Genomic DNA, 14,030 nt, shown 5'->3' on the forward strand with positions numbered 1-14,030 from the left:
CATAATACTGCTTGAAATAGATACAACCACTTTGGAAAACAATTTAGAATTACAGAATAAAGTTAAACATGAACAGATAGTATGCCCCAATAGTTCCACTTCTGGGTCTTTACCCTAGACTAGAGAAACTCTTGCACATCTGTGTATCAAAAGATAGGTACAAGAATGTTCATAGTAACATTATTTATAATAGCAGAAAACTGGGAACAACCTAAAAGTCCATTTATAGTAGAAAAACGCATTTTGAAAAGGAACGAGTTACGGTTGCATGCAGTACTCAGGAACATGTTGTTGAGGGAAAAGAGGACATTGCAGAATATCACCTAACAGTCTGATTCCATATATTTCAAATTCAGAAACATAAACAAGTAAAACTGTATTGTTTAGGGATTCTAAAATATGATAAAAGAAGAAAGAAAAGCAAGTGGTTGTATAATTGGGGTAGTGATTCTGTCCCAGGGAGGAAAAAAGGGGATAGGTCCAGCATGTAAAACTCAGTTGATTACCTGTGAGGAGTTCAGGTTGCAAATTGGCTCCCCAGCTGCTAGCAGTTAACATTTAGTCTGTGTAGATCCCTGTTAATCTTGTATTAGAAAATTTACAAATACCCAGTGTTTGTTTATCTGGTATGCTAATGGAGCATCCTTTGGCTAAGCTTCTACATTTGTTTGTTAAATGGTTTCTTGGGAACTTACCCAAGCCTTCTAAGCAGGCTCTCAGAAAGGGTGTTATTAAGTTTCTGCTAACTGCCAGCATCTTTCTGGTTACTAGAAGGCCTCCTTCCCAATCACCATGCACATTTAAAATCAGCCCTCAATGTTCAATGTTAACGGAGATCTCCATGTTGTAGAATTTTGCCTTCAATTTAAAACCTTTGTAAGAAGGGGTACTTTTCATCATGCTACCATCTTCTGTCTTCTCTGTGCTGTGATTACCTAGCTTGTTCTCCTTCTAACTGAAGAGAAATCTTATCTAGAAGTTTCAGTATACTGGTTTGTCTTAATCTGCTGTTTTGGGCATGCAGTCTTGAGCTTGCCTGATACCGTGAAACATCCTAGATTCTATTTCATCTCTGTAAACTTGCCATATGACTTTGGGCAAACCACTTAACCTCTAACCCCTTATTTCATATGTTAACTGGATAAATCTTTTTTATGAAAAGCAGTGACTTAAAGCTTCTTGCAATATTCAGAACCATGTTGAGGGAAAAGAGAACATTGCAGGGTGCCATCTAACAAAAGGACCTGTAGACGGGGATACCAGGGGCCTGAGTCTTCTGCCAACACCACCCCACCCTGCACCCCACAGTGCATTTGCTAAATTACTGTGACTTGGAATAACCTGTTAAAACCTGTAACAACTGTCCTGATTTTGTACTTTGAAAGCTTTGTTTTTTGCTGTATTTCTTCCTTGTTCCTACTTTTTCCCCTATTCACCTTCACGTAACTGGGAGAGCTTAATAAAATAAATTTAAGGACATATAAGAGTTTTTCTTACACTGAATATTATAACTACCTCTTTCTCCTAAAAGACACGTTGAAATAATCCTTCGTTACCATGTTTGACACATATACACTTCTCTCTTACCTTATCTACACATCTCTAAGCTATTTGTAACTAAAACTCTAGCATATTTTGGCAAAGACAGGCTGCTGAGTTTTACTGAACCTTAGCTATAATTGCAAGTAATAATTTTATAAGATTAGGTGATCCTTTTTTAAAAATTCTGCCATTGCTAAAAAGCCTATAACATAATTCCAATATAAAGGGCAAGCTGATAGCTGTAACCACTTATTTCTTGAGAATTTCTAGCTGCTTTTAGATCTGGGTTGGCATCACAGGCTAATTGTTGACATATTATTTCCTCAGAAACCCTTAAGTGGATTTAGGTCTTATGAAGCCAGCATATCTTAAGAATTTGAGGGGTTAATCCCAGTAATGTTATCCCTTTCTTTCTTTGCTGCACAAAAGGCTTAGTGGTAGTTTACAGAATAAGGGCCAGGTGATAAAAATACTTCCATGTTAGCCTGAGGGATTTGCTCAGGGACCTGTCTGGATTGCTCAGTCGTCTGAACATTCAACACTGTTGTTCTTAGCACTCTTTTCTTCTTTGCCAGTTTGTTCCTCTCCAAACACGTAAGAATGGTGAGCTCTTCTCCCAGTATTACGCTACCAGGGCCTGAGCCGCTGTACGCATCAGTAATTTGAAGAGGCAGAAGAGTTTACACACTACGAGCCCAGATGATTCTGTAAGGCTGAGCTTCCCTTCATTGGTGCTGCTTTGCATATTAAAGCTCTGTCTGTCACTCACGAGGACCATTTTGATTCTAACGCAGTGGTTTACTGCCACAAGGGTAGCAAAATGATAGCCTGGATTTGTCAGTGAGTAATAATGAGTCAATGTGAGTCCTTCCTGCAGCACAATTTTCAAGGCTGTGCTACTCATCTGTCATTTTTTGTTCTCAGTTAAATTAATCCCATCAGCTTTCAGAAGATCTTTTGTGTGGTGATTCTGTTAATGACGTAAATGATTGGAGTTTTTGTGCATTGAGTTAGGAAGGAAGGGTAATTGGTGATTTTAGCTCTAATATAAGCTATGGAGTAGGTTCTCTGACAGCATGGCCAGTTAGTTACAATACCCATGTTTTTCTTTTCTTTGACAATTAATGGGTAGGGACTAGATAGCTTAGCATTAAAGTGTCAAGTTTGTACCCATGCATATACTGTAGATAACAAGTAAACAGAATTTCTGAACATTACAGTGACACAAATGCTTATATTTAAGTGTTTTTAAATTAAGTTACACATTTTCACTAAGGAAAAATTAATAACAAAAATTAAATTACCTATAATCCACTAAGAAAACTGTTAATTTTTTAGTGATTATACTCCCTGACTTTTTTTCTTTGCCCATAGAATAATAACAACAGGAATTGAATCTACTCTGTGCTCACAATAGCTCCAGTGAGGTAGATTTGTAGGTATTTTTGTTCCTCATTTTGTTAGGAAGAAACTGAGGCCTAGAGAGAATAAGTGGTTTGCCCACGGTCATGTCACGTGGCTAGAAAATGATAGAGCACTGGGATTTAACACAGCTGGTTCCACAGCCTGTTTATTTTGTTTCTTTTTGCCTTTTAATTATCATTTTATCAGGTTAGCCTTTGCCTACATATTGTGCTTTTAAAAAAAAAAATTACAGTAAATTTCACTATTTTTTTAAAATAAATTTATTTATTTTATTTATTTATTTTTGGCTGCGTTGGGTCTTCGTTGCTGCGCGCAGGCTTTCTCTAGTTGCGGCGAGCAGGGGCTACTCTTCATTGCGGTGCGCGGGCTTCTCATCGCGGTGGCTTCTCTTGTTGCGGAGCACAGGCTCTAGGCGCGCAGGCTTCAGTAGTTACAGCATGCGGGCTCAGTAGTTGTGGCTCACGGGCTCTAGAGCACAGGCTCAGTAGTTGTGGTGCATGGGCTTAGTTGCCCCGCGGCATGTGGGATCTTCCCGGATCAGGGATCGAACCCGTGTCCCCTGCATTGGCAGGCGGATTCTCAACCACTGCGCCACCAGGGAAGCCCAAAATTTTATTATTTTTGATGAACAGTTCTTTATATTTGATATCACTTTCTTTTAAGGAAACTTTAATACTAGCTTATAATCACTTGTTTCACTTAAATTATCTTTCATTTTCAGATATATTTCTCTCACAATTTTAGTGGCTATCAAATAGCTAACACTTATTATGTGTTGTAAGTCTTTGACATGATTTAACTAATTTTTTTCCTTACAAACAACTCTGTGAGATAGTTACTGTTATCCCTATTTTTATAGATGAGCAAACTGAGGCACAGACAGGTTACATAATTTGCCCCAGGTCACACAGCTAGTAAGTGGCAGAGCTAGCATTCAGATTCAGGCAGGCTGACGACAGAGTCTGTACTCCTAAGTATTATGTGATAGTGCATAGCTTTCCATTGTATGGATGAACTGTAAAATATATAACTAATCCCTTAATTTTATTTTTTTTTAATTTATTTATTTAATTAATTTATTTTTGGCTGCGTTGGGTCTTCGTTGCTGCGCGTGGGCTTTCTCTAGTTGTGGCGAGCGGGGGCTACTCTTCGTTGCGGTGCGCGGGCTTCTCTTGTTGTGGAGCATGGGCTCTAGGCACGCGGGTTTCAGTAGTTGTGGCAGGCAGGCTCAGTAATTGTGGCTCGTGGGCTCTAGAGCGCAGGCTCAGTAGTTGTGGCGCACGGGCTTAGTTGCTCCGCGGCATGTGGGATCTTCCCGGACCAGGGCTTGAACCCGTGTCCCCTGCATTGGCAGGCGGATTCTTAACCACTGTGCCACCAGGGAAGTCCCCAGTCCCTTAATTTTAGATGTTGAGGTTGTTACCAGTTCTTTGTGATCTTATGCAGTGTTTTTGTACTTAAGTCTTGTTTGCATCTCTAATTATTTTCTTACGATAAATCCTCACAAGTAGAATTGCTAGACCAAAGGATATGCACATATTTCAGGGCAATATTGTCCTTTAGAAAGGTTATTTAGTTCTACTCTCTGACCACTGTGAAATGAGAGTGACCATGTTTCCTACACTAGTGCAGTGATCATTTTTTAGAAATATATTTACAGACCATTTACATTTATTTCTTGGTGAACTGCTCATTTTTCTATTTTGCCATTTTTCTGTAGGTATAGGTTGAAATTTTAGCACTAGAAAGCACTTTCACTAATTGTACTGTCAGCCTCAGTCTGGGGAAGGTCATGTGAGCTGTGTGCTGCAAAGGTACACAGAAGCTTCTGCTTGGAATGTGGTCTCTTCTCTCTGAACAGGTAGTCTCTGTAAAGTGAACAGGTTGATTCCACAAGCTACCTGGGAAAATTGGTCTTGTTACTTCATAGTGAGTCAGTCTGCAGTAAAAGTTCTTCATGACCTCAGCAGATGGAAATTCTGTTTAAAATTGTAGTTATGTGCCTTGTCTTAAATGTTAGTGAATTTCACAGAGCAGGCTTTCTGCCTATGACTAATGAGAAATGTTATGGAAACGTAACATGCTCCTTCTGGCATTTTAAGTATTATAACTTAATATCTCAACAACATCCTTTTGAGCATTTGGCATAGATTATAGCACTGTTGAAATAATGTGGTTAAATACCAGCCATTTTTATTGTTTCCTATCTCTGCAAGTGGAAGAATCCAAATCATCAGTGGCCCTCTTAACATTGCATAGTATAAATCCTGTTTTCTTTCCCCATCATGTTGATACTGATCAGGTTACTACGGACATTGATATGGAGCCATAACTAAGAAAGGTCCTGTTTAGGCAAAGGAGATTCAAATTATGGCATGTTGCTCTTTGGGGCAATATGATAAAAATGTGTATGCAGAGACAGCCTAGAAAGAGAAAATAAATGGAGATCACTTTTGTTTCTAGGTAGCAGTACTGCCTGCATCGTGGTGCTGGACAGAACTAGCCACCGCTTACACACAGCAAACCTGGGCGACTCAGGCTTTCTGGTTGTCAGGGGTGGTGAAGTTGTGCACCGATCAGATGAACAGCAGCATTACTTCAACACTCCGTTCCAGCTCTCAATCGCACCCCCCGAAGCCGAGGGAGTCGTCTTGAGTGACAGGTAATCTCCCCTTTCTCACCAATAGGTTCCCTCCCATTCCCCTTAACTACAGTGTTGGAGATAGGCATTTTCCATTCTCATGTGAGAAAAGAAGGCACACTGAGGACCTTTTAGTCTGACATCGAAAGATACTGTGCTTGAACTTGATATTTCAGCCAAGTTGAATTCTGATAAACACCTGATAATTTGACAAGACTATGAAAATACTATTTCAGGCTTACAGAATATCAGTTTTTCATACCAAGACCACATGGTACATACAGTTGTATTTGTTAAATTGTGCTGGAGAAATGAGTCATTGTTTGTCTGTGCCATTGCCTATACAAGATTTTGCATACGTTATTAGGGAAGAATGCAAACAGACATCTGCTTTATTTATCAGAATAACTTCCTGATTCTGGGGGCCTCCTATAATATGCATCAAATAGAACTTGCAGTCCCTGCAAAACTTGTCAGGCAAAGTTAACTTTCAGGAAATGGACTCAGAGGTGGTCTGATGGTGCTCTTGACGTGTTCTGTTCTTTTTTTCTTCTGACACCTTCTCTCAGTTCATTTTTAAATTGTCAAGAACTTTTCAGGAAAATCAGTACTTTTTTGAATCAACTTTTACAGTTTATCTTTTCTAAGATCAGAGTACAGAGTAACACTAAAACAGTCTCAGATTTCACTGCCTTTAACAACCTTATAGGGCTTGACACAAACATTGTTGGCAATTCATAAATGTGGTTAAATGGGTAATGAACCTTTTGTAAAAGTAGAAGCATTCTAGCAAGTGCCTATTGTCTCTACTTAATAGTTCTTATTGGGCCAAATCTTAAGTCCAAACTAAGATAAAATGATGATTACTGCCATCTTTTAAACTGGAATGAGCATACTATATAATTAAGTACTCAGTATTGCCCATCTAAAGTCTATTGCTGACTCCTAGAGAGAGGGAAGCAGTTTTTTACTTTCAGATTAAGGCAGATTACCATAATTGGAAGAAAATTTGATTATAGGCCCTTCTTCAGTTGGCTGTAATGCACATCAATATTAGCCCTATTGGAGTGGGGAGAACTCAGAACCCCAAGGCCTTCGTAGATGTCAAGTTCACCTAACAGTTTTTGGAGAACAGTGTTTTAATTTTCCTTTACTTGATCCTTGTTATTTTGGCTTCTGAGTGCTAGAGCGGCCCTGCTGTACCTCACACGCTATCTTTGGGACAGTCTGGTCAGGACAGCACTTGGCCTGGCCTGCCAGTGAGGTGGAGGTTGCTTCCCCTGGAGCCCAGAGGCAGCGTGCTAGCATGTGATTTCAGCTCGTGTTTCAGTGCAGTCAAAAGTTTCCAGCAGCACAGTATGTTCAATCAAAATGGGCAAAACTGCAGCTGGCGGAACACCAAGCTCATGGGTGGGAGTGTTGGGAGAAGAGGACGATCTGTCCAATGGCAGTGAGTCTCTCACAGACAGAATAGCAAAGGACACTCCTGGGGAAAGAAAAACCTCAGCATAAAATAGAACTTCCGTGCCAACCTGGTCATTAATCTAAACTTCTAGAATCTGATTAGTTTCCAAAGACTAAGCAAATGTGAAATGTCTTGTATTGTTTCTCTTTATTCCACGGAAGAAATCAACCTGGTTTCTACCAGTTTTACAGTCTTTTTAAAATTTTCTTATTTTTTGGTCTTTTTTGTTTCCCAGCTGCATGTTATCTCCTTAGTTATTAGTCCCTCTTATCTATAAAATATTATATTAAGCTTAACTTACAGATTTCCTTTAGTGGCTGTTCTTAGAAAATGTTTACTGTATAACTGTGTAAGCGAAAGCTAATTTGTTCCTTGCCAAAAGCCCGTCACAGAACTTTTAGATGTGCTGCTGCTTTCCTCAGTCAAGAGAAGATGAACTAGCAATTTCCTCAGTGCGCTTTGCATAAATCCCCAGCAGGCATGGGTGGGCTGTTTGTTTTTATGTTTTCTCTTTGCAAATTTTATAACATGTCACTTACACAAGTTTCTTCTTTGTTTTTTTTTTTGTTTTTAATCAAGCTTAGGGTGCTTTGGTTCTGGCCCCTCCATTCTGGGTCAGTGTATGAATTTTTTCCTGGCTCTTGTTCCCTAATTACAAGTGAAGGTAGATTATCAGATATTTCACCTTTCCCTCACCTTGGAGGCTTGGAAGCAGTGGAGCTGGCCTTTGGAAATGGCTGAGAACCAGCCTCTGAGGGGACCATTAACTCTTTGAATATATTTTCTCTTCTCCCCACCTGTGGTTCCCCCCACCCCCCGTTCTTATATCTGTTTTCTTATATCTTTTTAAAAGTTTTACACAAAAAGATGTAGTGAAAAATCAAACTTCTGTCCCTACCCCATCCACCCATCCACACATTCTGTCCTCAGAGGCAGCCACTGCCAGATTTATTCTCTGCATATAGAAGCGTCTATATATATGTATCTCTCTCTCTCTCTCTCTCTCTCTCTCACACACACACACACAGAGTACCTTCTTCTCTTCATTAACAATATAGTAATGAGTTTTTCCCCAATTTGGAGGGTCAGTTACTTTGTTTCTTCCATTCATTAGATATTACTTGAAGACCTACTGTGTGCCAGGCACATTAATAAATAAGTAACCTGTACATGATGAGCACTTTGTAAGCCTTGGGAGACACACAGTCCTTACTCTACCAGAGTAAGTATGACTTAGTAATACTAATTTGGTATTACTAGTAATATACTAGTAATTACTAGTATTATAGTAAGAAATATCATTGCAGGTATTTCATATGAATTAATTCTTATAGGATTTGCATGCTCTCCTCCATAGTGCTCAGTTATTCCACTATAACACAGCCTCCTGAGAGCCAAATTCAAGCCTGCAGGGAAACTGATGAGTGGAAAGTGAATAAGAGAGGATGGAATTTGGCTCTAAAGAATTAGGAAACAAAGACTCATTTCCACTAGGATTTTAGAGGCATTTTAGTGTCTGACTCAGAAAAGAACCCTTCCGCCTTTTAAACCACATGTGACTAATCATCAAACTCAGTTTTACTTGATAGTTTTAGTTAAGCTTTTGAAATATTTATATCAGAGTTTTCAGTTAATTTTTTTCAAGGTTAGAAATTTCAGAATGGTGGTTTTTATTATTGACTGCTACTATATATTAGTTTTCCTTAAAGCCTCATTACATTGTAGCATCATTCCCATTGGAAACTTTTAACAGTTATCTCTAAAGGGCTCTGTTAACTTTGTCCCTACGCTGTCCTTGTCACAGCCCGGATGCCGCTGATAGCACATCTTTTGATGTCCAGTTAGGAGACATTATCCTGACGGCGACAGATGGACTCTTTGACAACATGCCTGATTATATGATCCTTCAGGAGCTAAAAAAGTTAAAGGTAATTAACTCAAAGGTTGGCCTTTGGAAACAGTGACCCTCTCTGGGCAGTTGAGTTTTATTAATTCAATTGCATTATCTCTCTTTGTAGTTTTGGAAAGGACTATTTTGTGAATTTAGGAAAATAAAAATGGTTCTAATCTTTCAAACAGTTGTAGATGGAAATATTCACAGTTGGAGAACTTGAGGGGAAAAGAGGCTTCTCATCCAAGCCTTTATTTAGTAGGGTGGTAAAGGTAGGAAAAGTCCAGATGGGTGATTTTTTGTTTGTGTTTTTAATGGTATTTTAATGGTATTTAATGGTGTTAGTTGCTGGTTGTCTTTTTCACTCTTTATTCTCATAGCAAACTCAGCAGGTGTTCAGGCTGGGAAAGATAGGAAATCATCATACCAGAGCCAGCCAAGGCAGCAGCCAAGGGCAGCAGGCAGCTAGGGGCCTTGATGTGATCTGAGCTGTCATCAGTAATGAAACTGTTCAGATTTGGCCCATACAGAGAGTGGAAGGAAGTGAAAACCAGTCTGCATATTCTCCTGGCTTTGTAAAGTACTGACTCTGGGGAAAATTAGTCTTTTCTCATGTTTTTACCACTAACCAGTATGACTTTGAGTAAGTTTCTAAACTTTTTAAGCAGTATTTTCCTCACCTGCAAAATGGTGGAGTGGTACAAAAGGCCTGTTTTGTAGGGTTTTGGTAAGGATAAACCAAGACCATGCATTAGAAACCCTTAGCACCACGCCTTGTCTGTGGGGCCTAGTAAAGGTCAGGCGCTTACACGTGCTGGCACTGTGCTCTGTGTGGTAACAGAGTGACAAGCAGAAATGAAACATTCCCTGCCATTATGGAGCTTACATTCTAGTGGAGGAAGACAGATAATACAGAGAAAGAAAGAATAGCTATAATGGTGGTGGTAAATAAGAAGAAGAAAAATAAAGCAAGGTGAAGGAATAGAGAATAGAGAGGGATTTTCAGTAGGGCAGCTGGCAGCCCTTACTTGGAGAGCACACTGTGCTTGGCCAGGGGTGCATTCCCAAGCAAGAAAACTTTTGAGGTCATCCCGAAGTGCTATCAAAATCCGCCCTTTCAACCCCATCCCATTTTAGCAAGAATGCCTTAAGAATTTCAAATGGGGAAAAAAAAAAAAATATGAAAATTCAAGGGACTTCCCTCGTGGTCCAGTGGTTAAGACTCCACACTTCCACTGCACAGGGTGTGGGTTTGATCCCTGGTCAGGGAACCAAGATCCCACATGCCGCATGGTGTGGCCAAAAAAAAAAAGAGGAAAATTCAAACTTTAGGACCCAAGTCCATGCAAAGGACTTTCAAATTGACATCTTATGCAGGCAGCACTGGTGATCTCATTCATTTTAGTCAAGGTATAATGTTTCATTGTCTTCTCTAACTGGAATAAAACTTAAATGGTGGAAACTATGATTAGATAAATGTTACTGTCTTAAAAAGTGATGCTTGCAAGTGATGTTTACTGTGTGCAGAAATCATGTGAGGCATTATGGTAAAAATAACTCCCTCATGTTTTCATATTAGAATTCAAATTATGAGAGTATACAACAGACGGCAAGAAGCATTGCTGAGCAAGCTCATGAGCTGGCCTATGACCCAAATTATATGTCACCTTTTGCACAGTTTGCATGTGACAATGGATTGAATGTGAGAGGTAAGCATTCTTTAGGAGAGTCATAGGGACTAACTGGGGACATAGAGGATGGGAGCATTCTGGGCTGTGGGTGAGGCAAACTACAGCACTGGGGTGACACTGCTGAGGTGCCCTCTCCCAGCTATGAGACTGTGGGAGCAAGGTTAGCAGGCTGTAACACTGAAGGACAGAGCAAGTGCATGTCATCATGTGTTCCCCACAGAGGTGCCCTTCAGAACTGAATTTAATTGGCTGCAGAGGCAGGTGGAACCTGAAGCCCTTTATTGCTGCCACTGCACTGCTTGGACCTGAGCCCCAAAAGCCTCCGAGCTCTTCCTGGAGGGCCTGGACATTCCTAACAGTTTAAACATTCTGCCCTTCACGAGTCTGACATTTCACATCTCCCTTCCTCTGGCTTTGTGGGACTCATTGACAGTTTTGCCTGCCAAATTGCCATGGCAGGTTTTGAAGATGGAAGTAATGTTAGACTGTCCTTGCCTAAAGAGTCTTCCTATCTACTGAGCGATATGTAACTTTGGGAGCAGGCCAAGTAGCTCAGTCTTGGAACTCAGATGACATGTTGGTGCTAGCATATCAGAACTAGTAGAGTTGGTCAGTTTCTTGCTGGTATAATCTTATGACATGTAAAGCATTTCTTAGCTGTCCAGGAAATATTAAAATAGAAAAAAGCACATGCCATAGCTGTTTGCCAGATTAGAATACAAGACTATTACTAGTTTCAAAACATTGGATATGTTTGTCCAAATTAGGATTGTGGGTATAACATGTAACTTTCTTGTCAGGCAGAATTAATCTTAGCCACATTTTGTCTTTATTGTGATTGCTATAAACAGAGGATGTGGTGGTGGCCATTTTAACAGAGCTGTTGTAAAGGAGCAGGGAAGGTTTTTTTTTTTTAAGCTTCAATTAAATTACATGTAATTTCTTGGTGCGTTTTAACTATTTATCAAATGGTTTTTTTCCTTTTTTCTGCCAGAGTATATTGACAAACCAAACCTGCCTGAAATGCCAGTATTTGTTTCATAGTACTTATTTATTTAGGCTTACATTTTTTATTGACTTTTCCTTTTAAAATATATAAATACGTTTTCATTTTCATTTTAGGTGGAAAGCCAGATGACATCACCGTCCTTCTTTCAATAGTGGCTGAGTATACAGACTGACTCACCTAGGTGTCAACTCCTGCCTCTCCTTTCATCATCCCAAATTCTCCCCTACCGTGTGTGCTGATCCTGCTGGCAGGACCCTGTTTCTTTGCTACTGATCTCAATGGCCAGTGATGTAAGCCTTTTGCCTGTCTTTTTGAGACCCCATTGAGATCTTTGTTGAGAACCACTACTGTCATTCACTAGCTCATATCTGCCAGCAACATTTGAAGAGAATCAAGATTTGAAGATTGGCCTTCACTTCACATTGTCTTTTCCATGATGGGATGGAGGTTTTCAAAGCCAAAATGTCTATTACTTTTCAAAAACGGTTGAAGTATTGAAAATGAGTAATATTGGTAAAGTGAATTCAAAATTAGAATGTGTTAAAGGGATTTTAAAAGTCTAACACAAATTGTATGTTATGTTACATCTACTAGAAACATACGTTATTCATCAAAACATATGTTACACGTGTACTATACAGTCTGTGTTATGATTGGGTGTGGCTTTATGTTTTCATTATAAACTCCTATTTTTCAGGGGCTTATAATCTTGCTCTAAAACATTGCTCTGGATTACAAAATCTTGATCCGGGGAGCTTTTTTTTTGGTTACAAGTTGGAAGAAAAATTCAGTTTAGTTCTATGTATGCAAATGTTTCATGGTTTTTAAAAGATGCTTAATTGTGCTCCTGTGATGAAAGTTTCAGCAGTTTATTGATTACTGCATATCACAGGCTGGTGGCCTGATCTGCAGGGGGGGTTGGGGAGACTCCTTACCAAAAATTTTTAATGGAAATATTATTCAAGGTTATAAAATTCCTCAAAGCCTACAAATTTAATGTTACAGCTGAAATTCCTCCCAGCTATCTGATATGATGCCCCTGTGTGGGAGCTTAAGGCCCACAGGCCTGATGGGTTGAGAATGGAACAGCTCTAACTTTGAATTTTGTTGGCCTTTGATGGTCACGCTATACCCCTTGTCTCACTCTCAGACCTGTTGTTAGTAGCCTTGCTTTCTGTAGAGCATGTACCAAATTCAGGGAGTCCCTGTGGAAAGAGCACTGTGGGCAGTGGCACAAGAGTCCACGAGGAAAACTCCTAGTGATGATCTGACATTTGCATTTGCCCTACACAGAAATTTAGGGGTTTCTGAATCAAGCTTAATGTTTACAGTTTCCGAATAGCCATCTTGCAGTGTATAGTTTCCTTATAAAATTACCCCACATTCAGTTTTTCCATTATCTGCAAGCTCAAACTTATTTTTAAGGTTTGTGTACAAGTCGACTGCTGTAAAGATATATATTTTTGGGTCAGTTTTTTTCCTTCATTAACTTCGTGGTAGAAAAATATATATACTTAGAAATCCTTAAATTAAAGCCATGTTTTATATATGTCAGGTAACATTGGTGTATAGATGAGAATGCAATTAAACCTAATGAGAATCTACTTGAGAATATAGAAAGTCTCTTTCTCTAAAGGAGATACTTACTCCCTGGTTTATTGCATTAAAACTTACGTTTGAGGTTACCTCAACTTGTTTTAAAAGATTTTGTTTTGTGAATTTGTACTGTATATTTGAGTAACTGTCAAGCTTTTGTTTTATTTAAAATTGTTTAACATGTACCATGTACATGTCATTACTATATTTCAATGCATCATGCTTGTAACAGGCATTTCATTTATAATAAGAATGAGTTATTCATTTGTAAGCCGTTCAGTAATTTATCTACTATTCCTAAATTGGCATAATGTTAGATATCTATTTTGAATCACCTTTAATTACATGTCAGAATGCCTTAACTACCCTAACTTGACAAAACAGAATTCTTTGGTAGAGGAGATGGGGGTGGGGTGGGGGGTGGAGAGAGACTCTGTTTAAATAATGAGAATCCATTGTGCTGTGATAAAACACAGAAGCGTGAGTGGCAAGTGGCGGGGTATTTATTTTGCACAAACTATTTGCAGTCTCTGAGTATTTAAAAAGTAAAGAAAGTTGCATCCAGAAGGGTTTTGTTGGAAGGAATACATTTACACTTGGGCTGACAACTTCAGTTCTTTTGTTGGGTTTTTAATTATTTCTGGTCAGAGGTATGGAGCCTTATGATCTGGATATATTTTGTATGAATTTTCCAATGCATACATTTAATTCCTGGTAAGAGCAGTGCTGGTCACTGGCTTTCTCTGCACTCATCTAAACCCATCAAACAC

General features: G+C 39.2%; 1 protein-coding gene across 1 annotated transcript in view; it reads left to right on the plus strand.

Moving 5' to 3' along the window:
- The window catches only part of PPTC7 (protein phosphatase targeting COQ7), a 36,456-nt gene extending 23,264 nt beyond the window's left edge, over nt 1-13,192 (plus strand). Inside the window, exons 3-6 of the mRNA XM_061169810.1 lie at nt 5,431-5,629; nt 8,878-9,001; nt 10,544-10,673; nt 11,778-13,192. Of these exons, the coding sequence (XP_061025793.1) occupies nt 5,431-5,629; nt 8,878-9,001; nt 10,544-10,673; nt 11,778-11,836 (512 nt within the window). The 3' untranslated portion in view covers nt 11,837-13,192. The remainder of the gene's footprint in view (nt 1-5,430; nt 5,630-8,877; nt 9,002-10,543; nt 10,674-11,777) is intronic.
- Nucleotides 13,193-14,030: the final 838 nt, after the last annotated feature.

Source organism: Eubalaena glacialis, chromosome 15, assembly GCF_028564815.1.
Source record: "Eubalaena glacialis isolate mEubGla1 chromosome 15, mEubGla1.1.hap2.+ XY, whole genome shotgun sequence".
Classification (NCBI taxonomy): Eukaryota; Metazoa; Chordata; class Mammalia; order Artiodactyla; family Balaenidae; genus Eubalaena; species Eubalaena glacialis.